Here is a 27,335-nt window from a genome sequence, read left to right as displayed (position 1 = left end):
ATCTAGCTAGAAGTGCCCAATTCCTACCAAGGTGCTTACATCCTTGCTGCTTCCAGCCAGGCTCACTAGATCAGAAAATTGCAAGTACCCAGAACAAGAAGACAGCGCACAACTTTGACACCACTACTTTACACTACTGTGGTAGTATAAAACTTATCCTCCTTTGATAGTGTGTGACGGGAAAGCTGGGCAAAGGAAAGAACATACTCCGTTTACCTTTTCAGAGAGCTGCTCTTGGCATTTTTGGCATCCAGCAAAATCTTTTGCTAATAGTTCCAATTATTAGTCTCATATAAAACACAAACCCCTTCCATCTACATTAATAAACTGAAAATAAGCAACAACAAAAAAACTCAAAATCACACCACAAGAATTGATGGGGGGGGCTCTACAAAACAAGCTCAAAATAAATGGGTCTAGACCACGAGTCTTATGAGAAGCAGCTGAGGGAACTGGAGTTGTTTAGTCCGGAGAAAAGGAGGCTCAAGGGAGACCTTATCACTCTCTACAACTACCTGAAAGGAGGTTGTAGTGAGGTGGGTGTCAGTCTCTTCTCCCAAGTAACAAGCGATAGGATGAGAGGAAATGGCCTCAAGTTGCACCAGGGGAGGTTTAGATTGGATATTAGGAAAAATTTCTTCACTGAAAGGGTTGTCAAGCATTGGCACAGGCTGCCCAGGGAAGTGGTGGAGTCACCATCCCTGGAGGTATTTAAAAGACGAGTAGATGTGGTGCTTAGGGACATGGTTTAGTGGTGGACTTGGCAGTGCTAGGTTAATGGTTGGACTTGATGATCTTAAAGGTCCTTTCCAACCACAATGATTCTATGATTCTAAATGAAACGTATTAAGCAAATCAAATTGTGAGTACACTTGTCCTCCGGATATCAAAAAGCACCAGGTTTAAAATTAAAAGCTTGCAATTCTTTGAGAAAATCAGAAGTACAGCAGCACTACTCAAGAAATTGTCTTTGACATTTTCCTAAATCTGTCTGTCCTGGTTTGGCCTAAACCAGGCCGATTTTCCTTTCAGTGATTTTTACTTTCAGCTAAGTCTCCTCTAAGTAACTGCACTTTCTGAAACTAACTGCATGTTTTGCAGACAGTGTCTGCTTCCAGGACTGATAACGCTCGAAGTTTGTAGTTATCGCTGAGGCACCGGTAGGGATGATGTGCAGTAAGGCTCTTGCTGTACTTAGTCTTAGAGAAACCAAGGTCACTGCTGAATTCCTCACTGCTTATGAGTGAAGAGCCGAAGGGGGGTCGCAGCTGCAGGGGGGAGCAGACAGGGCAGATGACCCAAAATTGACCAACGAGGGTATTCCATCCCATACACGTCATTCTCGGTATAAAGCGGGGGGATCACGAGGGTCTCGCTCTCGGGCTCTTGCTTTTTTCTGCTATGGCCGGTGTCCAAGGAGGACTCCGACTGTTTTCCTGCTGCCCCCGATCCCGATCTGTGCATCCCTGAATCCAGCTCTCAACCGTCGCTAGGCCCAGCCTGGGCCTTCCCGGAGCCTGCCCTGCAGTGCCGGTGGTGATGTTGCCTACATCGGGGGAGCTCGATCTTGGTTTTGTATATATATTTGTATATATTTGATTATTCCAATATTATTATTATACTCTTTTTCATTATTATAGGTTTATTAAAACTGTTTTAACTTTCCAACCCGTAAGTCTCTCTCCCTTTTCCCTTTCCCTTCGGGTGGGGGGGGAGGGTTAACAGAGAGCGCCTGCTGCAGGTTTAATCGCCAGCCCAGCTTTAAACCGTGACACTGTCCTTCACCATCAGATTATTTGCTTTCTAAGATCTTTGCCCTGTAACAAATTTCAACTACATTTATAAGCTTCATATGCAATGCAGTGTATTACTATCATTTGTATGATGGTTATAACTAAAATCCCCCAAAAAAGAATGGCCATATTGTGTACAATGAAATGCAAATACAAGGAGCTCAGGATACAAAATGGCACTGCAAGTCCTGGGCAGGCAGTGAAAATTTCATGCTGGGTACAGAATGGATGATGTACATTATTTCTGCAAATTTTTAGCACGGTATGATGTAAAAGGAGGGAAGAGACACTGTGGACAGGACAGAAGGATAACAGGGAAAGAGAGAAGAAAATAATGGGAGGGGACCATATGAAAGAACGTGAGCAAGAGCAGCCTTCAACTCAACAGGCAAAAGCAAACCACGGGGGGATGGGAGGGGTGCACACAGCACAAGCACAAGGCTGAACCTATGACTTCACTAGTTAAGTCGGTCCTGATATTTCTCCTTGCTGCATCAGGTCATTATCTCCGAAGGCACAAATAAAACATTTAAACAAACCAATGGGGGCTCAGTCAACATCCTTGTCTTTGGGGGAGAGAGCAATCAGATGATGTGCATTCTCTCAGATTTGACAAACCCAAGATACACCCTGAGTAAGATGGCTTTGTTTATAGCAATGAAGACAGAACATAGGCAGGCAGGGAAAAAAGCCCAAAGCATTTCCAGGCTATTCACTGGTTCCAATGCTGATGAAAACACAGCCAGATGTCAGCCAGATGTCAGATTTTACCCAATCTTGGAGAGGGGGTGCCTATCTGATGCCATATTATATGGGAAGACCTGTGCTATGGCCAAGGAAGAGGACAGCGTTTCCTTTCCATTCCCTCTCCACAGATTTTTAGTACCAGATGATAGTGCTTGGCTTATGAGGGTTGGAGCCTCAGTTTCATGACTTCTTCTGTTACCCACTTTTCACATTTTTGACGAATAAAGCTCACCAAGAGCAGTGTTAAAAACAAGCTCACGTACAGTGAAGTGCAGCCAAGCACTCCTAGAAGCTGCTGGGAATTCACCTTGCAAATCCGGAGTCAGATGGGTAAAAACAGAAGGACAGGAGAGACACCACCACAAAAGCAAATCATGGTTCCTTCTGCTGTGATGGAAAGAACTTATTACAGAATCACAGAATCACAGAATGTTAGGGATTGGAAGGGACCTCGAAAGATCATCTAGTCCAATCCCCCTGCTGGAGCAGGATTGCCTAAACCATATCACACAGGAACGCATCCAGGTGGGTTCTGAATGTCTCCAGAGAAGGAGACTCCACAACCTCTGTGGGCAGCCTGTTCCAGTGTTCGGTCACCCTCACCGTGAAGAAGTTTTTCCTCATATTTATGTGGAACCTCCTGTGTTCCAGCTTGCACCCATTGCCCCTTGTCCTGTCAAGGGATGTCACTGAGAAGAGCCTGGCTCCATCCTCATGATACTTGCCCTTTACATATTTAAAAACATTAATGAGGTCACCCCTCAGTCTCCTCTTCTCCAAGCTAAAGAGACCCAGCTCCCTCAGCCTCTCCTCATAAGGGAGATGTTCCACCCCCTTAATCATCTTCGTGGCTCTGCGCTGGACTCTCTCTAGCAGTTCCCTGTCCTTCTTGAACTGAGGGGCCCAGAACTGGACACAATATTCCAGATGCGGCCTCACCAGGGCAGAGGAGAGGGGGAGGAGAACGTCTCTTGACCTGCTAACCACACCCCTTCCAATACACCCCAGGATGCCATTGGCCTTCTTGGCCACAAGGGCACACTGCTGGCTCATGGTCAACCTGCTGTCCACTAGGACCCTCAGGTCCCTTTCCCCTACGCTGCTCTCCAACAGGTCTGCCCCCAACTTGTACTGGTACATGGGGTTGTTCTTGCCCAGATGCAGGACTCTACACTTGCCCTTGTTATCTTTCATTAAATTTCTCCCCACCCAACTCTCCAGCCTGTCCAGGTCTCTCTGAATGGCTGCGCAGCCTTCCGGTGTGTCAGCCACTCCTCCCAGTTTGGTGTCATCAGCGAACTTGCTGACAGTGCACTCTATTCCCTCATCCAAGTCATTAATGAATATATTGAATAGTACTGGTCCCAGTACCGACCCTTGAGGGACTCCGCTAGACACAGGCCTCCAACTGGACTCTGTCCCATTGACCACCACTCTCTGGCTTCTTTCCTTCAGCCAGTTCACAATCCACCTCACTACCTGATCATCCAGACCACACTTCCTCAGTTTAGCTGCGAGGATGCTGTGGGAGACCGTGTCAAACGCTTTACTGAAATCGAGATAGACCACATCCACAGCTTTACCATCATCTGTCCACCGGGTTACGTCCTCATAAAAGGCTATCAAGTTGCTTAAGCATGACTTCCCCTTGGTGAAGCCATGTTGACTGCCCCTAATGATCCCCCTATCCTTGATGTGCCTAGAGACAGCACCAAGGACAAGTTGTTCCATCACCTTTCCGGGGATGGAGGTGAGGCTGACCGGTCTATAGTTACCTGGGTCCTCCTTCTTGCCCTTTTTGAAGATTGGAGTGACATTCGCTTTTCTCCAGTCCTCAGGCACCTCTCCCGTTGCCCACGACTTAGCAAAGATGATGGAGAGTGGCCTAGCAATGACTTCCGCCAGCTCCCTCAGCACCCGCAGGTGCATCCCATCAGGGCCCATGGATTTATGGACATCCAGGTTGCTTAATTGGTCCCTGACCCAGCCCTCATCAACCAAGACAGACTCCTCCTCTATCCTGACTTCTTCTGAGGCCTCAGGGGTCCGGGGCTCCTCAGGACAGCCTCCAGCAGTATAGACAGAGGCAAAGAAGGCATTCAGTAACTCCGCCTTCTTTTTATCCTCTGTCTCCAGGGCCCCCACCTCATTCATCAGTGGGCCTACATTGCCTCTAGTGTTGGCTTTACCTGAAATGTATTTGAAGAAGCCCTTTCTGTTGTCCTTGACCTCTCTTGCAAGGTTTAATTCCAAGGAGGCCTTAGCTTTCCTAGTTGCCTCCCTACATCCTCTGACAACAGACCTATATTCCGTCCAAGTGGCCAGCCCCTCCTTCCATGATCTGTACACCCTCTTCTTCCACTTGAGTTTGCCCAGCAGTTCCCTGTTTAACCATGCAGGTCTCCTGGTACCCTTGCTTGACTTCCTACCTGCTGGGATGCTCTGATCTTGAGCTCGGAAGAAGCAGTCCTTGAATGCTAACCAACTATCTTGGGCCCCCTTACCTTCTAGTACCCTGTCCCATGGGATTTCCCCTAGCAATTTTTTACCTCCCTCTGCCTTGCTGGTTGGGCTATGAAGTGGGTCAATACAAAACTTACCATAGAGCAGGTTGGGGAAAGAGTTACAAAAAAGACAAGAAGGAAAGAAACGTCACAACAGCAATGTTCTCAGTGCAACTGTAGCTCAGCATCTGTGGCATCTACCCCTTCTTATCCCTACATCTACCCTTATCCCCCTTATCCAACTTTAACACAATAGTTGTGCTGTCTATCTGAAGGATGGGAAAAAATGGTCGTAAAGACAAATTTGACCTTTATTTGCACTCACGTTGTAAGTGCTGGGAGTATGACTAACCTAAACACAGATCTCAAGGAACCCTGAAACCACGGCTACTGCCACAACGCTTCCCTTAGGACATCCTCTTGAGGAAACTGGACACTCTCCATTCTCAGCACATTCCTGCGGCTGCTGCCCCCACAACCAAGCTCTACAGCAAAACATAAAAACGGGCAAGAAATTCACAACTAAGGAGAACATGCTGTTTTCCAAGTTTGGTTTATTTGTGTGTGATTATCAGGACACGATAAAGCGTTAAGGAAAGTACATAGTCTGACTACGGATTTAGGAGATCTCAAAGGCAGCCATCTCAAACAAACTGCTTTGAGTAAACAAAAATACGTAAACTTTAAATCTAGAGTTTTAAGTCACAAGAACTACTACACCAGATACTGTGAAAACAAAACCAGTTTGTAAGTCCAAGCAATGGGACCATCAAAGAAACTAACTTAAGCATTAAATATGGGAGAGTACAGTTTTCACTAGACACACAGTTAAAGCTTATCACCCTGCATACAAAAAAAAAAAATTCATAGATGAATAAAGTTGAATTACCTCCTGAGTGATATACCCAAAAAGCACACCCCTGGGGTAATCCAAAGGAACACTGCAAATAGCTTAAGCTCCAACACAAACAAGCCCTTTACACGTTGCGTACAGCCATCAGCTACAACCAAACACTGCTGAACAAACCTTTGCCTTTCCTGACTGCTGCAGAAGCAATTGTGAGTTAAGCCATGGCACAAGAGATGCTTCTCAAAAGCTATTTATATATGTGCTCCTGCTAAGATATTGTACTACAGTAGTAGTGAAGATCACCTCTGTGAAGCAAATCTATGTGCTAAAATTTTTTCTATGTTTTCCCTAATTATATTAGCAGGTCTAATAAAAGATACTACCTTTTTTCACATACCTTCCCTTCCCTTCTCTGCCTACAGATTCCAAGCTTCATGGTATCCATTTGATCACATCTGATATCTTAGGGCACTGTTACTCAATGCCTGCTTTCTATATTTTGACTTGACTGTTGTGAAAATAACCTTCTTTTCCAGGAAGAGCAGTGTGGACTATTCCAGGGAACCAGCTGCAGTGAACCATCAGATGCATCTTGCCACAGGACCTTTAGGATGGAGCGGGGCTAGTGGAGAAGGAAAATTAGGAAAATCCTGTGCATCGTGAGCCTCTCCACCTGAAAAGGTGTGTCTGAGGGTCGCTAATTACCTGACCAGCAGAATCTATTGTGAACCAATGACTTAAAGCATAATCAGTGCACCTGCACGCACATTCAGAGATGACTATCTGCAAAAATTCTGTAATGATCACTACAGACTGCTTCTAGTTTTTTTCTCTCTCTACATCCAAAGCAGATGGCAAGGACAGAAAAAGTAACTGGAAATGAGCAATAGCGAGATTTACACCCAATGCTTTTCTGATACACAAGACCCTAATTAATCATAGATGCAAAGCTGTATTGGAGTTATAGCCTCAATTCTTACTTTCCCCTGGTCATTTATCAGCTGTCTTCCTACCCAGGCACTTGATTTCATCCAAGGTGTACAATCCCAGAAAATACAGGATTTTTATGAAAATACGTGCATGATGAATCTCATTTGAAAAGTTTTGCTGCATCCAGCTGTATTGAACTAGCTGAGCACAAAACTTCAAACACGAATGAAAATGAAAAATCAATTTGACATGAAACCTCTGAAAATGAATGTACAAGCACTGCCGGCAGACTCATTACACTTCTAATTGCAGCAGCTACTATTAACATGACTTTACTTTCTTGCCCGTTTCTTTTACGTGGTGTGTTCTCTTTTGCCTGGTATATTAAGCAAAGCTACCTTCCATTTAAAGCCAACAAATAGTCACAGTTGGCCAATACTCAGACTTCTCTCAGCAAAGATAGCAATCCGCTATGCAAGGATCAGGATACGAGACAGCCGGGGCTGTTGGAGGGCCTCTGCGTCCCAATGTCCAAGTACAACTGCTGTAGGTGGGCCTCAAAAGATGCAAGAAAGCCGCTGTGGGGGCCGGGGGCCTGGCAGTAGCTGTTAAAATCAGACCAAATCTCTACTCCCCAAGGGAAACAGCAAAATAGTGAAACCGCCAAGGAGGACTCATTCCTGCTCAGTTCGTGACCTCTGCAAAAAAAGCAACAAATTCCATTTCTCCTTTCAAATTAAACATCTACTCTTTATTGCCAAGGAATATGTTTTAATAATCCATGGTATTCAAGGTTTGATAAACATCAGAAATCTCTTTGCTGTTGTTACAGGATACCCAACATACATTTCCCCCCCCACTCATAGCTTTGCATTTTCATGCCAACATTACATAAACCATACTGGACTTCTTTAATGTACAGGTTGGAGTTTCCTTACACATACTTCTATAAGAAGCTGTTCAAGTCCAAAAAACATTTATTTTTTTAAATTGGCTTTTTGTACTGAATGAAGTTCCAGCACATTCCAGTTGGAAAACCTACATTATTGTTTTTACTCCCAGTAAAAAAACAAATAGAAAGCTTTCCCATTTAGATGTCTAGAGTGATTTCAGTGAGGAAAAGGAAGAAAATCAACAATTTTCAATTTGCTGCAAGTGCATTTTACAGACAACCAAAATATCTGTGCAACAAGATGCTAAGTAAACCAGTGCCCATTCTTGACCATATATAGTGTAACTGCCTAAATTACTAAATACCACAACACTCAATCCATGTATCTGTTGTTTCTTTCTCAGATTTGAAAACATACATTTGGTGTCTAGGTAGCTTGGCCATAACTGTCAGTCATCTTGAATATCTTCACTTTGGGATTTTTTTTTTTACTGGTAAATACTCAAGGCAAGATGAGCTACCCAATAGTTTGGCAGTGATTTCTTTTCCCTCCCTGTTCAACCATCAGTAAAGCATACCCCAGACATAATTCAAGAGCTGGCACGATTATTCATGACACCGTGGTAGCTGCAAACTTAGATGGACTACGCAGAATAGCCAACTTGAATTACTACTGCTGATTAAGGCTATAGAGGTTGTGCAAATACGCCTTTGAAGGACTATTTGGAAAGCATGATTCATAGATTATGTCTGGATGCCGTAATCGTTTACAGTTGTGAAGACTAAGCTTTCGGGAGGAATAAAAAGTAGTACAATAATATACTGTATTTAAGAAGCAGAATTTCCTCAAGTTTATGTGCATAAAACCAACAATTAAAACAAGAGGGAAAGAAAGAAATAAAGTCTTCTTTAACATAGGGTATTCCCATTGCAAGGCCTTCTCCCAGCTCTTTCAACAATGTCTTGGTTCTGGTCCCTCTAGGCGGCAGAGCACAGACAGAAAAGAATCTATCCTCTTACAGGACAGATATTCCTGTTCTTCCATTTACTGTCAACACACTAGAGGTGTATCTGAGGCATACTTCTGCTACATCCTCTCTCCCCTAGGAATGCACAAAGCAACAAGGGTAGGAGGATGAATCCATGCATCATACCAAGTCTTAGGAACTGGAACTAAGGGGTGGAGATAACAGAAATAGCTTGTCACATTTGTTGGCAGAAGAGAAAGAAAGGGGAAACAAATCAGCTATGACTGATAATTTATTCCTAAAAGTTCAGTTTATACTCTACCTTCTGTCCTAACCAGACTTGAGATCACCTTTTTTTTTGTAAAGGAATACAACCAAACTGTGCATATAATTCAGGTTGCCTAAGTATAACCAGTGGCTCCTGCTCATAACAGTCACAAATAAGGCTAGCAGAGATATTCATGCACCCTTAAACAAGCTTCCAACTCCTCACTTGCTACTTCTGAGCACCTTTGCAATTTAAAGCCACATTATACAGATCAAGGTAAAACTTAGCTGCTGAGAGCGTATAAAGGAAAAGGGTAAATTTAAAGCAAATATGATTTTTTCCTTTCCTCAACAGAGGGACTCAGAGTTCAGCTGGTTGATCAGAGAGGTGTATCTAGACAGCAGAACCAGAAGAGTCCAGCAAGATTATTAGGCCAGGCTTCATGGGCCATGAAAGGAGCTGTACTAGCTCCAGAGCCAACAAGAAGCCGCCAGCAACATAGCTGATTTAAAGCACTGCAGAGCCCCAGTTCCCAGCCAGCTCGCACGTCTCCAAACCACTCCCGCAGACGCAGATTTCTGGCGAATGCAAATGTTACACATGACTACCCAAAATCAGCTCAAGGCCAGCGGGACTGATTGGCTTTGGCAAGCACCTCTACACTGCCCTTCCTAGCAACTGGGGAATATTCATCAGACACAGTACTGCCTTGCCCGAATGTATGGACCCAGCTGAGGCTCAGCCCTATGCTGAAGCTAATCAGCCATTAAATCTGGAGACCCTACTACAGATCCACCTGGGGTTTACATGGTCAAATACAGGGGCTACAGAGCTATGCAACTGCCTTAGCTGATGCAGGAACACTGATCAAACTGCAGCACAGTGAGCCCAACCACCCAGGAGGTAGCAGACCCTGGGTACACATGCTCTTTGGACTTGCACATGTACATGCCAGCCAGCCTGGAGCTGCACAGGGCTTCAGCATGCCCCAGGCTCTGTGTATGGCTGCAGAGAGCCTGGAGAGTCAACTAGCACATGAGCAGCACCCAGTTTCTGGGGCTTTCTGGCTACCTGGAAATCCCTAAGTGTGCTCTGCTAAGCTGATCTCACACCTTTGGGCCACTCGCCCCTGAATGAGCAGAAGCATGGCACAGAAAGGAGCTGGAGCCAAGCAGCTCTCTTGTGAGAGCTGTCCTGTGGCTGTGTTGAGCTGGGGTGATAAAATGCTGCTGCCAAACCCAAGCGAGCTGTTCAGTGAGTTGCCCACACCCACAACACAGAGGTTATCCAGGGTTTTCCATTCTCTGGCATATCCCAAACCCCACCTTCCATTATCCTGAATAGAGCAGTTGACTGTTTTTCCTCTTATTTACTTCCCATGCATTTCCTAACCTCAGTCTGGCACTTTTATTCCTCCAACTTGTATTGTGAAGTTATAACGGACAAATTTATATGCAGTATATAAAGAATATTTGTACATCATTATACAAAGAGAATAAATCATACTAGAAGCTGGGATGGAGAATACTGACCACAATCTTGGAAGTTCTTGGTCTGCAATTTGCTTACATAATAGTTTGTATGCAGGCTTAAGTGCTGGATTTCTAATATCGCTCATCAAATTTCAGCCAAAAAAAAAATAACAGAATAAGCAAGGTGAACTACTCTTGGGAAGATAAACTACCTGCAAGAACTTTTGATGTAAGTACTATAAGAACACCAAGAACTCACAGTTCTTAAAAAAAATGTGAATGTCTGGAATCCAAGGAGTTTCAGTTCTCTAAGATCATATTTTAGAAAGTAAATTTTAATCAGGATTGGGTGGCTCAAGAGATTGGGTAATAGTATTTAAAAAAGCAAGTGATTAATCTCTGATCAACCAGAAGGTAAGGACTAAAGAGCATTTAAGGTCTCACCCCTGGGAACTAGCCAACTTAGTCTAATACTGCGGGTGCTGACTCTAGGCAGATTTTGGATTTTGTATTTTCTCACGCACAACCCTCATGCATATGAGCACCCTCCTCTGAATTTCACCAGAACTACTCCATTATCCTCCCCAAAATTCTGCGTTACGATTATGCCTACAAAGAGCCAAGAGCAGTTAGATCCCAGGTTTGCTGATAACACTGTGCTGACAAATAACTTGTTTCTCTGTTTCCTTTCTAACTGCATCTATATGTTGTTTCTTTATTATAAACTTCTGAAGGCAGAGACTTCAGATGCCATACAGCATCTAGCATAAAAGGGATAAGGAGACTCATACCAGTAAGCTTGATACTTACTTTGCAGGAAAACAGATTTTGATCACTGCTGACTGTATCATTCAAAGATCTGAGGTGCTGAGAAACTGAGGCCAGGCATATCTTAAGATACAGCTCCTAAACTCCCTTCAAACTAATTATAATAGTGGATTGACTTTTGCTTTTTTGGTTTTCTTAGACAGAATGAAAGAACAAGTAACAGCTCATGTGATATTGTTGAAGATGAAGTACCATGCATTCCAACATAATTCTGCTAATACCTTGCTTACTCAAATTTTTGACTGCATCACTTCTCTGAGAGGATGTAACTATCTTGCTTCTTCCCTGTCTAAAATTCTAGTCCGCTGACATAGCAGATTCTACCCAGCCACTATCCAGCACTGTAAGATGAAATATAGGCATGCACACTAAGAAGGAAGATCAAGCTAGCCTGGCTCTGCTTCTGAAAAAACCCACAACAAAATAAAACCCAGCCTCCTATAACAAACTTTATGTCATGTTTCATTTTTACATAAATCTGTTACTAAACACCGACTTTAGTAATGATTTTTATGTGTCTATTTGGTGCACAACATTGAGTTATTTATTTACGTCTCTTTGCCTCTTTACAGGCTTTTATAAAAGCCCTGACAGAGCTCTCTGGGGACTGTTCCGTCTGATTTGTAAGTTTGCAACTAGTTTTGCCAATGATTGATGCAATTCCTGCATTTGTTTTATGATATATGAGAATATACAGTTTCCAATACATACTATCAAGCCTGTAGTAGTTGTTTGGGTTTTTTTAATTTGCTTTATTTTCTTTGAAAATAAACAGCACAGCAAAATAGCATGACTGTCAGATGTGTGTGGCTCTCAGGATATTTCGAGTTATACTTTCCATGCAGTTGTTATGGTTTAAGAAGCAGCTACTGTCTGACTGCTTTAGGGGTAACAGGAGAGACATAATGAAAGAAAACATCCGAGAATTGTATCAAAATAAGGGGTTTTTTTCTACTTTTGCATGTCAAGTAAAAACTGTATAAATTATCTTTCTAGATCAGAAGTTGAGAGATTTTATGAGCTTGTGCTACTGACCTGTGTAGACAGTTTTTTGGCACAATTTTCATGACTTGTTTATAGTATCACCTCATTTATCCAGAACTTCTTGTTATCCCAACAAGGGTCAAATTCCTGACATGTATTAATTACACTGAAAATTGCCCTGGATTACTTGAAGCCTCAAATAACTGAACCTATTCACCATCCTCCCTTTTAAATAACAGAGGATATGATGTATAGTGGTGCTAATACTTTGTGGCCGATCCCTGTAATTCCAGAAATTAATATATAAATGCCACACTTCTTATCTAGCAGGTATGTCAGCTTTGGTCTGAAAACCAGGCTCAAGAAGCAGAAAGCATTTATAGCGTGGTCCTACTCACTGCCGCGGGCTGCAGGGCAGGAGGACATAGGAAACACAGGAAGGTTAAAACCAAAAACCATTGACCAGCATTCCTGATCCACGCGCTGCTGGCCAAGAAAACAGAGCCACTTCACAGTTCAGCCCTCCCTAGCTGACAAAATGACCTTGGGCCCCCTCCATAGTCAGCCAAAGACTCACTTGCTGCCTGCATGGTTAAGTATATATCCCACTGACACTTGAGCTTTTACATTTGTGGCTACTGGGCTCCATCTCCTCGTGCCTGTCACTGGACAATCAGGCCTGCAGCTTCTCCCTGAAGGCACTCACCAAGCAGCTTCACAGGAACCTCTACGACTGCATTATCGGAGCTTGAATGCAAAGATGAGGATGCAAAGGCCTACTGGCAACTCATGCATTCAGCCAAAGCCAGGCATTAGCTCTAAAATCCCTAATGCTGTTGCTAGGCAGGAGTGATAAAGTTCGGATTGGTTTTGGAAAAAACAACAAGCCTCCTTCCAACCAAACTAGAAATGGTATTCAAAGGACAACAGTGACAAGGCAGCTTTCACTAAGAGAAGGTATTAGAAACATCCAGGAACGCTTGGAAACACCCATGGGATTTGTTGGCTGTGAAGCCAAGCTACACAGTGCCCAACCAACCCAACAGCTATAAAAGAAGATAGCAATGCACTAGCAGCCCAGGCTATCAGTTTAAGCCTGAAGTTTGTTGCCGCACAACAGGTGCAAGGGTGAGATTCACATCTGGCACTCAGTCCAATGTGCCTCCCAACACACCGATACGACTTTGCAACACGTCAAGTCAAGTTAACATCTCTCTAGCTGCTGCAGTAAAAGGACACCAAATAATACCAACATTAAGACTAAAAAGGAAAAGAAAGAGGAAGAGGGGGAAAAGCACAATGTTTACCATCAGCCTTATGGGGAAACACAAGCTTGAGAAACACGAGCTCATGCACAAGTTGTGCATGAGAACTAGTACAATTCAAAGAGAAAAGCCAAGGTGAGGAAGGAGCGTACAGAATGGACTGAAAAAAGCTGAGTTGAACTCAGTACACACTTTGATGCATACACACATTTAGCAAGTTCAATCCTCTCCCCTTATTGAAAAGCCTGAAAAGAAAACTCCCTTTCACACATTGCACAGTAATAAATCAGTGCACACTATTGCCCCAAACAGAAACAGACATTCTCCATCTAAGTAACAGTGCTTCCCGCATGAAGATGAGGAGGCAGAAGCAAACAAAGATGTGGCAATAGCGAGGGCTTTAATAGAAGGACACCACTTCAAATAGCTGAGGATTGCCTCTGTACTGCAATATTCATTTTCTAGATCGTTAGTTATACTGCTTGTTCAAAAATGAATGTGTAATTCTTCTGCTAAGCTGTGGGACAGATTTCCACATAGTATCACAAGGCTATTTGGCTTTTAAAAGGTTAATAGTTAATGGCTTTGATGTCCCTCAGTCAGATAGTTCAGCCTACCACTGTATTTTTGCACAAGCAATTAACTAAGCTGCTTCCTCTACAGCATTAATTTTAACAGGTTTACAATAGTATCATTAGACCTCTGGACATTTAAGAGGAAGCGCATTACAATTGGAGAGTACCGTGCCAAGCAGGAAGCAAGTGGCTTTAATCCAGGAGCGCTAAGGAATGCAGAAGGCAAGGAGACTTCAGTGTCAGATATTTCAGCCTCTATGAACTCTTGACCACAGCACCAGACTGCAGTTTTACTGGGCTCTTAAACCAAAGAAATCACTGTGCACAGATCTTTAAGGCACTAGTTTTCCACTAGTTTGCCTTTTTGCTTGTTTGCTTTAAGCCAGGGAAACAACTGCAATGTGATCTTTGGAGCGAGACACGTTCCATCATCTGCATTCAGCACGTAGGCTCCTGCTCGCGACATGCCCATCATCTGACAGAAATCCACTTACAGCGCCCAGAAAGGTTTTCAGCATAGAAACAGTACGAACAGTTGCTAGCAGACGTAAACTGCAACAGACTTCACCGAGTTGATTTGCAGCCAGGAAGGGGATTAGAAACAGCATTCTTCTGCCACCATCTTCAGCCTAAGGGCTGGGGTCACAGCAGACCGTTGCTAACTCACGCTTGCCCCCCTTTTCAGGTAATAGGAAGCTTGAGCCTCCCTGGCCCATTTTGAGGTGGCAGATCTGTCAGTCCGACCACACTGTGGAAACTTTAGTTCCTGCTCACCTCCCGGGGACTGCTCAGGTTAAAAGCTCTTTGGAAGGTACCCTCCCCTGTCACATCTCCAGTGCTACTGTTGTCCAGTTATGAACATTCTCCACACCGTCTCATATGGGTTTATGGGCAGCACCACCCACCACTTGGATGCTATGAGAATGCAGGGTAGCAGCAAACAGAGCAAATATTTTTAGTCCAGTCAACCCCATTTACACTCACGTTAGCTCTCACTCTGTCAAATAAATACTGGCATCTAGCTGTTCCCTGCAGCAGAGGCTACATGTCACTGAAAGACAGTTGAGAATCAGAGATGGTATTTATAGCGCAGACCTACAGACTCCAACCTGTGAGAGGCTTTCCAGAATTAGGGAGTGAGAGTACTACTAAGTATAGTAGCACAGACAACCTTTAAACTGGGGATTTTGGGATGAGACTTTCGCAGGTCCCTGTGTTCTTCGATTCTGGCCAATAACTTAAGGACTGCATCTAAGTTCAAGCTTCCTAGCTGCACTTTCAGAACTACTTTAAACTGATCAAACTACACCTCTCTCCTCAGCTTGGTGAGCCTCTCTCTTCCCTCCTGCCCACACCCCTGCTCATGCAGTTGCATGCTGTAAGATGAAGGAGAAGTGTATTTTTCAGCCAGATCAGTTGCCCACTCCAGATAGTAACCATATGAGTGCTAGTGCTGGCATGGGAGAAGGTGTAGAAAAGTCACATTTAGAGCAGCTGAAAGCAACCATAGCCTCAGGTCTAGTTTTTCTTGTTAAGGACAAAAGCTGATACTTCTTTTAGCCTCAAGCTATATTCATAGCTCTGTTTATTTTATGTGTGCTGGCCTAAACACACGCAGCACACCAGCTCAGGGCTTCTTTTCATATCCTCACTGGCAAATTATTGATTTTGCAACAGAAGTTACCCAAAGATTGCAGGTGCCTGGATACAACTCCAACAGTGACGCATTCATCACAAGGCACCGGCAACACATTCGCAGGCTTAGGGCATCCAACACCTCCATTGAAAACTCCTGAAGATGGTACATGCCTCCAGAGCACATGGCATTTGCCCAACAATTAAGAGAAGCCATAAGCTTCAACAGTAGGATTTGTCCTGAAGAGTATAAGTCATTTTGCTCAGGAGGCCTTTCGTTTCTAAGACAACAGCTTGAGGGAAGCACTGGATTCTTCCCTTCATTTAGTGCAGCCCTGAGCTACATAGTGAATAGCATTTTTTCTGATACTTACAGATACTTAGAGGTTGTTCTTCAAAAGGTTGCCATTTCTGAAATACTCACTCAACCAGAGTCAGAAAACCAATGTAATGCAAGTCATGGCTGAACCTGCAGAAGGACACTTTAGGATCTGAAAGCAAATCTAAAAATTAATCCAGTGGGCAACCCACATTTTCCACGGGTACAAAATGAGCTCCTCCTGGAAACCAGCTGCCCTCCCCAACCTGAGGAAAGACTCTGTCACTTATAGTAAAGGTTAATGCCATGATAAGGGCAAGTTCACATTTCAGCTGCCTAGTATTAGGGCTTCAGCAGCAGCAATGTTCTTTTTGCCATTTTCAAATGTTATCCCTGAAATCCTTCACTTTATTAAACCTCCTATGTCCAAAAAAAAAGGTAAACAATCATTACATTAAGCCTTTATTTATATAGTTTTATAAATAACATCTTTGTGAACTCACTTGACAGCCCCAGAATAGGTAGACCCTTTGCTTTTAAGTAAACACTTTTTTCTAAAGTGTGGTAGTTGGCTTTACCTTCTCAAGGCTGGGTAATAAAACTGTCTCTGTGTAAAGCAAACAAACAAATATTCAAAAAGGAGATCCTCTGCAGTGACCATTCTCTCTTGGTTTTAACACAGAAAAGGTTCTCCTTACCTCTGAATTTGCGTATTAACATTTTAAATTATTCAATGTGAATAAAGCTAATCATAAACCTATTGATTAAAGCCATGGTTGAAGCCTCAAGTTGGGAGAACAGTCTAAAACCAGACTGTGAATGACACAGGAATGCCTGTGATATTTTTGTTACTGTTATTTATTATTTGTCTTCACATACTGTCTAGGAGTCCTGGCCATGGAGCAGGGCTCATGGGGTGAGGTGTTAGACAAAAACAGACTAGCAGATGATCCTTGCCACAAAGAGCTTACACATGTTATTAGCATTTGACCAAACCCAAGTCATGACATTCTCAGCAGCAGAGCTCAGCACACTCAGTGCGTGGCTTAAGCTAACTGCGAGACTTCTGCACCTTTGAATCCTAACAAGTCTAGTTCAGGAACAGGCCTCAACAACATGACAGAAGTTTGCATCTGTACACAGCAGCTGTGGTTCACAGCTGTCCTTCACGTGTGTCCTACAAGCCTTTACCCATCTTGGCTGATGCTATCCTGACCCAACAAGGAAACTGTTCAGGGCGCTCTGGGTGCTAAAGGAAAGACTTCAGCTTATAACAAGGGACAAATTCCTGGACACTGGCAGAAAGGGACAGTATCCTTAGCATGACAAGTAGTGGTCCCAGCCAACAAACAGCTTAGCTTATTGAGTGTACTGTAAGCACTGCAGCCAAGGAAGCATCCAGAAGAAGAAGGGACTTTAAGGCCAGCAGTGAGGTTGGTCTGCAGAAGCCCTGGCTGAACGCTGGCTGGGGCCACTGGTGTGAGAAGCACATGGAAGTCTGGGAGGGATCAATAACAAGGTGTCACTCACTTCAGGTTTTGCCTCCAGCCATCATAAACACAACATTCCAGCTGATAGCTGAGGACAGAAGGGACTGCTCATGGATGTTAAGGACAGCTTATGAGCCAGAGCGGGATGATGAACACGAAGAGTACTAGGAGACGGCTGAACTCACTTCTCTGAGGGTGTGCTTCATAGCTAAACACAGCTCAGACCATCAAAAGCAAATAAACAAGGTTAGGTCATTTACCTCCCTTGGGGTTTTTTTGATGGTTCATGTATTTTACTAATTTCCTGTTATTTCAGTCTCTCTTATGCCCATACATCAGGCTACAGCTCAAACTTGGGAGCCTGGGCAACGCAGGCTGAACCCAAGTGCAGCAGTGGAGTACATTTCCAACACGTACGCTACTGTCAGATCGATGATTAGTTTCCAGCATCAAAAGTACGAGAGTTGTAGAGCCAAACCTGACACCACAGCAAGCACACCCATTTCAATCAATAAAATACTAAATGAGATGCCAGCACTGTGTTTTGCATTTGACTCACTAGTTTTTCTCTAAATGGGAGAACAATGCTTTCTAGACAGGATTTGCATGGTTAATTGGGAGCAATAAAAACCTTCAATCCAGTCTTTAAAAAAAAAAAAACCAGCTGAATTTCAATGTAAAGTTTTAGCTTTTATTGGTTTGCATCTTATTTTTCCCCCCATCAATGCTGCTTCCTCTACGCTTCCTGCCAAATTTGAACTGTTTGTTGTTTTCCTCTTCTGCAAAGAATTAATTATAGCATCACTGTAGATTGTTCCACCCAGACTCTGTTTACAAACAGCCTGGTTAAGAGACACCTGTTAGTTTACTCTCATATTCTTCATGAAATTTAGAAATGTTTGCAAGTACAGCATACAGCTAAATTCATTAAACAGGAATTTTATAAGGTAGCTCTGTCCAGCTCAGATGACACCAAAACAAAATAGGCAGGAAAATCTAAAAGAAAAATGCATTCAAAGGCAGAGTCTAGAAAGCTTGGGGGAGGGGGTAAAAAAACGCAAAACACAAGCACACAAGAACACAAACTTGTGTTTGTTTTTTTTTAAGGACACTACTGTTTTAGTGAAGGGATTCAATATATATTACAGCATGTTATGAGCCAAAACACACAGTGCTGCTCCGAACCACTGGCCAGACCCTAAGTAATGTTTTAGTCAAATATTCAGGTATCAGCAGTGAAGGCAGCCACAGGAGGTGCAGAGAAGCCAATTACCATTTAGCAAGGAAGTTCCTTAGAAACCATGGCAGAATGGTTTGCACAGCGTTTTGCTGTGATGTTGACACTTTGCTTTCTATCAACATTCACAAAAATGCTTTTGGGATGTGAGTGCCAAGAGCTTACTGGTTTTAGACAGGAAATTTTGCTTCTGTTTACTGCACATGTACCACAACTTACACAGCAAGACACTTTTATGGATACAATTGTGCTGGCAAATGAATTTGTCCAGCAGCAAGAAGTACAAAATAAACAGAAATTATCATGTGTTATGAATCTAGATATTACAATAGGAGCAGGCTCTTTCCAGAAATTACTACAAAGAATTAAGGGAGAGTAAGAAATTAAAAGGAAGAATGAGCAGATAATTTTTTAAGAAAAAAACCAAAACTAACACTGAAGTTTGAGTGGAAAGAGTGATAAAAATAATGTACATCAGTTAAAGTTCCTAGGAAAATAATCACAGAAAAAAAACAACCTTGTTTTCAAAGGAACAAGTTTTTTTAAACAGCACGTTACAGTTCTGTCCATCTTGTTGCAATAACCATTCAACCAGGTGACTTTTGCAGAGCTATTTTTTCCATTGCTAAATCATACAAATGTCACAAAGTTGAGGACCGTACACAAGCTGAAAACTGGATTCCACAGTAAACAGATTTTTATTCAGTAGTGCCGAAACATGAGCCAAGATCCAAGCCAAAGTTCAGCCCTCCAACTTTGTCTTGACTACTTCCTACTATTATATGTGAGGCTCTTTCACACAGCCTCTGAAGTAAGTGTCTGAGCTCCTGTGGGGATTGTTCAAGGAACTGAAGTAATGCTATAAACTGCCCTAAACCCTGTCAAACAAAAGATAAGGCAAAAACCTTTTCTTTTCTCACAGAGTGACATTATTCAGGGACAGGAAGCAAAAACTAGAAATTTTTTTACGGAAAAAAGATAGTCAACATACAGTGGTTAGCATTATAGAGCAAAGCTTATCTACAATGATGCTGGAAATTTTTAATTTCTATAGAATTAAATATGTAATAAGGCATAGCTGTACAAAACTGCTTAAAAATTAGTTGTACCCACTATGAACGTCATACAAAATGAAAGAAACGAAGAGCAGCTCACTGAAAAAAATTGCTGGTTTTGTAAAAATAATTTATACATTAATTATATTCATTGTACTCTAATAATCTATCTTTGTAAGACTTCTGCAGCTTCACATGGTCTTTTAATTAATAACACAGATAAAATACTTTTCCAGCCTTGCACAATTAAATGCATAAAATGATGCTTCTGGGAAGCTGACAGTCTTAAAGCAAAGATGTTCAGTATCAATTTATCACATGAGAAAATTTCTTCTGGCAACATGACTCTTTCAGCAAAGCCTGCTATTCCTACCTAGGTTTAATATGTTCTTTGGCTGTTTCATGAATTTGCTTTTTGGTGGGAGCATTAGCTTTCCGGACTAATGAATACTGAACAGGAATGAGAAAGCATTTCATCAAATTTAATACTCACTGTAAGTCTGAATACCAAACCACTGGTCCTACATTTTATTTCATTAAAGCAATGAATCATTTCTGCTGTGATAACAGAAGCAGTCGGCACTTCTGGAGATCAAAGCAAGTTACAAACAAACCTGTCAAGCCGAACATATGTAATTCTATATGTAATGCTGCATACAATCCACATCCTGACTTAGACCTGCAACTGGACAAAGATCATCTTTGTGTATTTATATGGCCTGTGCTTAGTATGGTGGTGTGCAGATCCTCGAGTCCTTACTTTAACACTACAACACTATAACCAATAGATTTTGCTTACGTGATTGGTGTTCTGGTATACAAAAGGTCAGCAAATTCCCCCTTAAACCATATAAGGAAGTCACTGGTAAGAATTTCCGAGTAACTGCAGATTCATCTAGCTTTAAACACCAGGAGAATTTTGAAGAATTCAATCTGTCCACAATAGACCAGTTATATATAATACTTCACTGTAGTGTTACGAGAAAGCACTCAAACACAAAATACAGGCAAAAATTTTACACCTGATAATACTCTCAGATGAACATCTCAGTATTTCTCCGATAGAGGCTTCAAGTCTACTCTTACTTTCCTTCAATAAAGCATACTTCTTCATTTGTCCTTACAATAATACAGAGGAAAAATAGAGTATCATCTGGAGAATTAGACTCAAGTAGACATTTTGTAGAGCTACGTAATATATGACTGATTGTGTCTCTGGAGGCTAAAGACAAAACAAAAGGCACTTTGAGCACTTCACAATTACTCTTAAGTTTTAGCTCCAACTCTGTAAAAAAGAAAACCTACTTATTTTCTCTAATAGTGAACTAAATATTTATTCTATCAGCTATTGGGAAGAAATTAATTAATTAATTATGTTAGAATGATTAAGTTACACTTTTTAGGCAGAAGCAGTATCTAGGAGTTCAAAAGCATGTATCTCACACAAGGCAGAAAAGGTACTGAAGCTGTCACGGTATTTCTACACGTACTGGAGGAAATCACACTTACTGGGGTGAAATAACTGAAAAGAAGTAACTATATACTATGTCAAGCCAACCAAAGCTAAGATAATAAAGAAAAATTAGCGATAAATAAAGGAATGTTCTTCATATGCAGTCAACTAACTAGGAGGTATAACTGTTTCTGGACTATAGCATGAATATCTTAATTTTTTTTTTTTAGACATACAGACATGGTACAGGTAAGAGAAAAGAAAAAGATACACCCTGTGCTCATACTCCTGACGTCTGTACTTTAAATAATACACTATAAATATGCTTAGCAGACTAGAACACTTGGACAATTTAAATTCACACGCAATCCTTAAAACAGCCACTTACTCACCACTAAGTAAAAATGGCAAGAAAAGTCAGCAGGTATGGAACTAGACACCTTTGAAAGCAAGGGGACACTTGGATGGCTTGCTTTGTTTGGAGCACTTTATTCACAAAACAGCAGATAAAAACACCCATTGGTAATGTTCAAGAAGCCAGAAACACCAGTGAACATTTTTAATAGCCTAATTATTTATGAGGAAAAATATTTAGAAAAGTAATTACAAAAGGTAAGTAGAGGAGACAGGTACAGAGGTAAAAAAGTCACTTTCCAACACAACAAAGATCTGTGGTATTATTAATAGCCTAAAAACTGCTTTTTTGGTAATGCTTTGAAGATAACACATCTTGCAAGACAGATTTATCTCAAGGAATGAGAAAAATACACACCCCTAATGACTTTTTTCTGTGTTCCTCTTACTACAACCACCTTACCTCTGGGATTTTACATATGACTAAGAAAAAACCCATGTAATTCAATATCATCCTCTTAAAACAGTCGAAACAGTCATAACAAAAATTGAGTCTTTCCTGAAAGCGAGCCAAGGAAAAGAAAACTGCACTACTGGTATCTTTTGCAGCTGTTTATATCAAATATTCCTTTCAAATAGGACTGCGTAGGAATAAAACTAGATGGGTTTCAGAGGCAAAAGAAAGGCACACAAGGTAACTTTAAAGAAAGGGTGGTAGGGATCACAAATCAAATCCTAAAACTAGGCAGTATTCATGCACAAACATGCCTGTCAATCTACAGGCTGAAGGACCCAGCCTCAAAGGCTATGTAATTACATTATAGAATCAATTTTAAAACGAATATAACATGGTTTCTAATACACTGAAATTTTTTAATGCAGTTTATATAAAGGAACGTTAACCTCAGCTATCAACAAATAATACGTTCTGAATCTTGCACAACTAAACTACAGTGTGAGTAGTGCCAGAACAGAAAGGAACCACATATATAAGCATATCAGTCTAAATCGAGGATGGCCACCTTCCACATGCTCAGGGGCCCTCTTATTCCCAGCCACATCTCAAGATAAAAATCAATACAGCCATATTTCTACGTGGCTAATCCTGTTAGACCCAACACCCATTCATACCCCCACCTTCTTCCCCAACGGCAAGCACAGGACAGTGCCACCCCTTGAGGTGACCACCTGAGCACCCAGCACTCCTGAGAGCCCATGAGCTGTCAGCACGTCTGTGGTCTTCCTCGCTTATAACAGATTATCGCCAACTTTTACTCTGCCCTTAAAGTCAACATGAAGTAGCTCCCTAGATAGTCCCACAATGAATGTTATCTACAGACTGTGGTATTTGGTGGAAAGAGAAAATGAGACAAAATATACAAGTACATTTTTCTTTCTTTCCAAAAAGCTGTCTTTTGTGGTGATGGCTTCTGATGCATACATTCCAGTCTTTCTAAAGCTAGCACCACAACTGGAAGATGACATATAACCAAGAAGATATTCTTCCTCTAAAAATATACTCTGCCTCTTCAATACTGCCCACTTCTGAAAAAAAGACTGGAAGGTCTTAAGGTGACTACACTGAGAGTTCAGATTTCAGAGGGACTGTCTGAGTTTAGTAGGTTAGAAGAGTTCAAGTTACAAAGATAATTGCTATCTAAATCACACAGTCATAAAATCAAAGTGCAAAAAGCAGGGAAGAAAGATTTTTTTTCCTCCAGTTGACATACTCACCAAACCTGCAATGGGGGTCGGTAGTCTATTGATCTTTTTTACCAATCCTGGCTTTATTGCATTCAGCAACCTGTTAGGAAAAAGGAATATTTATGAGTGGTAAGTCACAAAAATCCAAATTATCAAACACTTGTCCCCAACACATAAGGATTTCAGTATGGCTGAAAAGGAAGATGTTCCCCTTTCTCCCCTCCTGAAAACACACGTGTGTACCCAAAGATCCATCACTGGGAAAAAAAAAAAAAAAAACCCTAGGAAGAAAAATATCCACAGCACAGTACCACAACAATATTTCTTTTATACCCTAAACATATCTAGATCACATCAGTCTTCACAGGCTGTGGGTGAATTTTGTCATGTCAGTCTGCCTCCATTGCCTAGAGGCAGGTCATGCCTAGAAGGGCCTTAAGAGCAGAATCCCAGAAGGCATCTGGGTATCACCACAGCTTGGGAAGAACAGTCCAGCAGTTTCTGCACAGCAGGAAAGTAAGAAAGGACATACACTTCATGGGTGGCCTGTTCATTTTTCTGCATCTGTATTTGAAATTAAATGCCATCCTTACAAATGTTGTGGAGAACAGAGTTCCCTGTAAAATGTAAATGTGAGAAGACAAATGAAAAGGGAGTCCAAAAAACCCCACCTCATCATGAAAACATCACTAGGCCAGTGATACCATAGTTGAACAATGTTCAGTGTCCATAGATTAGCAACCCCCCAAACAAAGTTCCCCACCACCCATGAACATGCTATGAGAAGTGCTGACATTGTTCATTGTTAGAATATTCAAAAAAACAACCACGTCTCTAAAAGTGGAGAATTTTAATTACAAAATTCTGTTGCAACAAATACTGTTTCTTTACCACCCTTCCCCCAAGAGAAAACCCTTATGCCTTTTATCCCAAGGAATAAAATTCAACCTGTCCCATCCACTGGGAAGAAAAATCATCAGGTCAAGACACTCACTTCAAATACAAGATCTTTGAAGAGAAACAAAGATGTCTATGATAATGTAAAAACTCTCTAAAAATTAGAATACTCACTATGGAAGAGAGGAATCTCACTTTGTGCTGACACTGTCTCCATTCAAGAACTGACTCTTCTAGCAGCCTACTGTGGTTGCAAAAATATTAATATTTAAGATTTGAGAGGTCTGGCTAAGAAGTTTATCCTAACTAAAAGAACATTCCTTTCAACTAAAAACTAACAGTCTGTAATTGTTTCCAACTGCCCACTTCTGAGCTAAAATAACATGGGATGTGCCACTCCTGTTGGCTCCTCCAAGAGCCATCTCTCCATATTGTCACATTATTTACTGTTTCGATTCCTCCTTAGGACTGTGGCAGTTATAACAAGCTCATTAAGAAGTCCATCCCTCCCAGGGGTGGATACCTGGCTTTGTTAACATTGAAATGATTGGTTTTCCTCACCTCTTTCTTTTTTTCCGTGAAACAGTACATAGGTTGGGTCTCTGCAATCACTTGGAGAGAACAGGGGAGCAGAGAGGGAGATACTATTCTAAACGTTCTCTATGATCATAGTTAATAAAGCTTCTGTCCAACCTGTCCTAAATTGTACTCGTGTTATTACACATGGAGTCCCCACATCTCCAACACCACCATAATCAGGAGTGGCAACAAACCCAATGTGAATGACATTTTTGGGAGCTGGGGGTGTTTTCTTGATGATCTTGCAGTTAAAAACTCTGTAACCCAAGCTCATACAGATTGCTGTGCTATTCCTGCCTTCTGCTTAAGGTAGAATCTAACACTATTATTCCTACAAACAAATTATGAAAGAATATACTTTTATATACAAACAATTCACTCCCCCGCCCCCAGATGCGCAGAACCGCATGGAAAGAACCACACATCTCACTTCCTATACTCATCATTTTAATTCACAGATGACAAAAAAGCATTACTTCTTTTTCCCCAAAAAGGCACAAACCTTTCAGACTTGCACAGCAGCAACCATATAAACTATTATTTTCCATTTAGCTGCTGCAACAGGCAACTTAAGATTTTTTTTTTTCTTCCGTCACAGCACTTCTTTCCAAATACTCTAGCTCTGTTGTGATTTCCATCTTCAATCTGCCTGTTTTGTCTCAGGAAAAAAAGGATATATTAGCTAAAGCATCCAATTTTCTTTATTACTCAAACATGAATACATTAGGCAGCACAACCCATACTGCAGGTGCAGATCAAATGCCATAGACAGTAATAGAAAGTAAAATAAAGAGGTCTTAATGGAAACCTCAAATACCAAAACCCACTCTAAATAAATCTTTAAAATGGCTTGTACAGGCTTCCCTGTGAAAAACAGGAGAAGGATAAAATGAGAGGAAGGAAAGGAACAGGGAATAAACAAGATTTTAGATCACCATTTGGAGTCTTGAAGAGGGAGGAAATGGGATGGGGCAAGATGGAAAAGCCTGAGGAAGAAAGGTCTGTATTATTAAAATGTTTTACCTCCTGTTGGAAACATCTCTGAACAGTCTGGCACCAAAACCCCCAGGATTTGCTCACCGCAGAACGTGCCAAAGGGAGATTTCTTCCAGAGCAGACTGGCTGCTTCTAAATTATTGCCTCATCTAGAGCAACAGTCCATAAGCCAAAATATCGAGTGGCTTAAGCTTGCTCGGCCACCAACCTGGCCGAAAAGCCGTACTGTTTATGCAGAGCGTCTCAACGGTCGCCTTCCGTCACACAGTTACTCTCTGTTCCTGCTTCTTGAAAAAGCCACTGAATACACTTTTCCCCACACAAGTCAATATACACAAACTAAATTTTCTGTGCCTGTTTGGACTCATACAGAGTACTGTCTTGATGTGTCAAGTTTTATCAGCTCCAGGAGGTTTCTGTTGCAATACGGGGCAAACAAAAACCCCAGCCATTTCACACTGGGGACCTGGCCAATGCCCTCTGCCACAGCCCAGGGGAAAGAGTCTGCAAGGGAGAAAGCACTTCCTAACCCACGCCTTCCCCTGCAGCCCCGTGCTTTCTCACCCTGCCAACCTTAACTGAAGGACTTGGCTGCCCTGGGCCTCCTGTCCCCAGCCATCTCAGGTTAAAGAGTTTGCAGGGGAGAAAACTTGCAGTGCACATCTTCCTCTGGCAGCCCCAGCCAAGCCCTGCTGCATCTGCAGCTTTAGCCTCTAGCCCCTAACCCTTGGCCCTTTCTGAAGTGAAGACACTCAGACATGACCCCAGTGACCAAGTTCATAGAGGAGAAAACATCTGCAGCCTAAACCTTCCTCTGGCCCCACTACACTGGCCCCATTTCCAGCCCCACTACAGCTATAGCTCTAGGCTTTGTCTCCCAGCCCTAGCCCTGACCATAATAGTGTGTGTTGACCTGTCAACAAATAAACATTTATTGTTATTTTTCTGTACCACTCAAAAAAAAAAACAAAAAACCCCACACTCCCCACTAGTTTCCATTCAGAAACACTGGCAACCAGTATGTGGCAGAGCACTGTCCTGCTTACTGCCCTGCAGACATCAGAAAAGTCAGATGTCGGGCAGTCATCAACATGACTGTAACAAGAAGTAGCTATTTTTCTGCACTTAGCTACACAGCAAGTCTGGATACCTGCACTGTAGGCATCTATGGACAAGGGAACAATTCCAGCATCTTGTCCAGTCTCAGTTATATCCGAAAATTTTGTATGACATTAGATACCCCTTACCTCACCCCAAAAGGACAAAACAACTTCACGTTCTTCTGGAATCACAAGTTTGATAACTTAAAAAAAGCATCAGAAATCCTGCTGAATGCATCATTCTAGTACATTAAATTAAATCTTTAAAAATATATTTGTATTGCAGGAATCCCTGAGAAAGGTATGGAGAAGACAGTGGCAGAACAAGTGCTACGGGAACAACATAGAACCCATCAGCTTCTACATCAGCTGAAACACACACACATTGTTCAGTGCTTTACTTTCACAACACTTACTTCTACTACAAAAGTTAACCATAT

At 42.0% G+C, this 27,335-nt stretch overlaps 1 protein-coding gene across 8 annotated transcripts in view; it reads right to left on the bottom strand.

Annotated features, from left to right (window-relative positions):
* LIMCH1 (LIM and calponin homology domains 1) overlaps positions 1-27,335 on the bottom strand; it is a 188,135-nt gene that overhangs the window by 84,282 nt on the left and 76,518 nt on the right. For all 8 annotated transcript variants that reach the window (XM_068403830.1, XM_068403832.1, XM_068403835.1 and 5 more), the window contains one exon: positions 23,354-23,423. In XM_068403830.1, coding sequence (XP_068259931.1) covers positions 23,354-23,423 — 70 coding nt within the window. The remainder of the gene's footprint in view (positions 1-23,353; positions 23,424-27,335) is intronic.

This window comes from Nyctibius grandis, chromosome 6 (assembly GCF_013368605.1).
Source record: "Nyctibius grandis isolate bNycGra1 chromosome 6, bNycGra1.pri, whole genome shotgun sequence".
NCBI classification, from domain to species: domain Eukaryota; kingdom Metazoa; phylum Chordata; class Aves; order Nyctibiiformes; family Nyctibiidae; genus Nyctibius; species Nyctibius grandis.
This window is presented reverse-complemented; position numbering and strand designations above follow the sequence as displayed.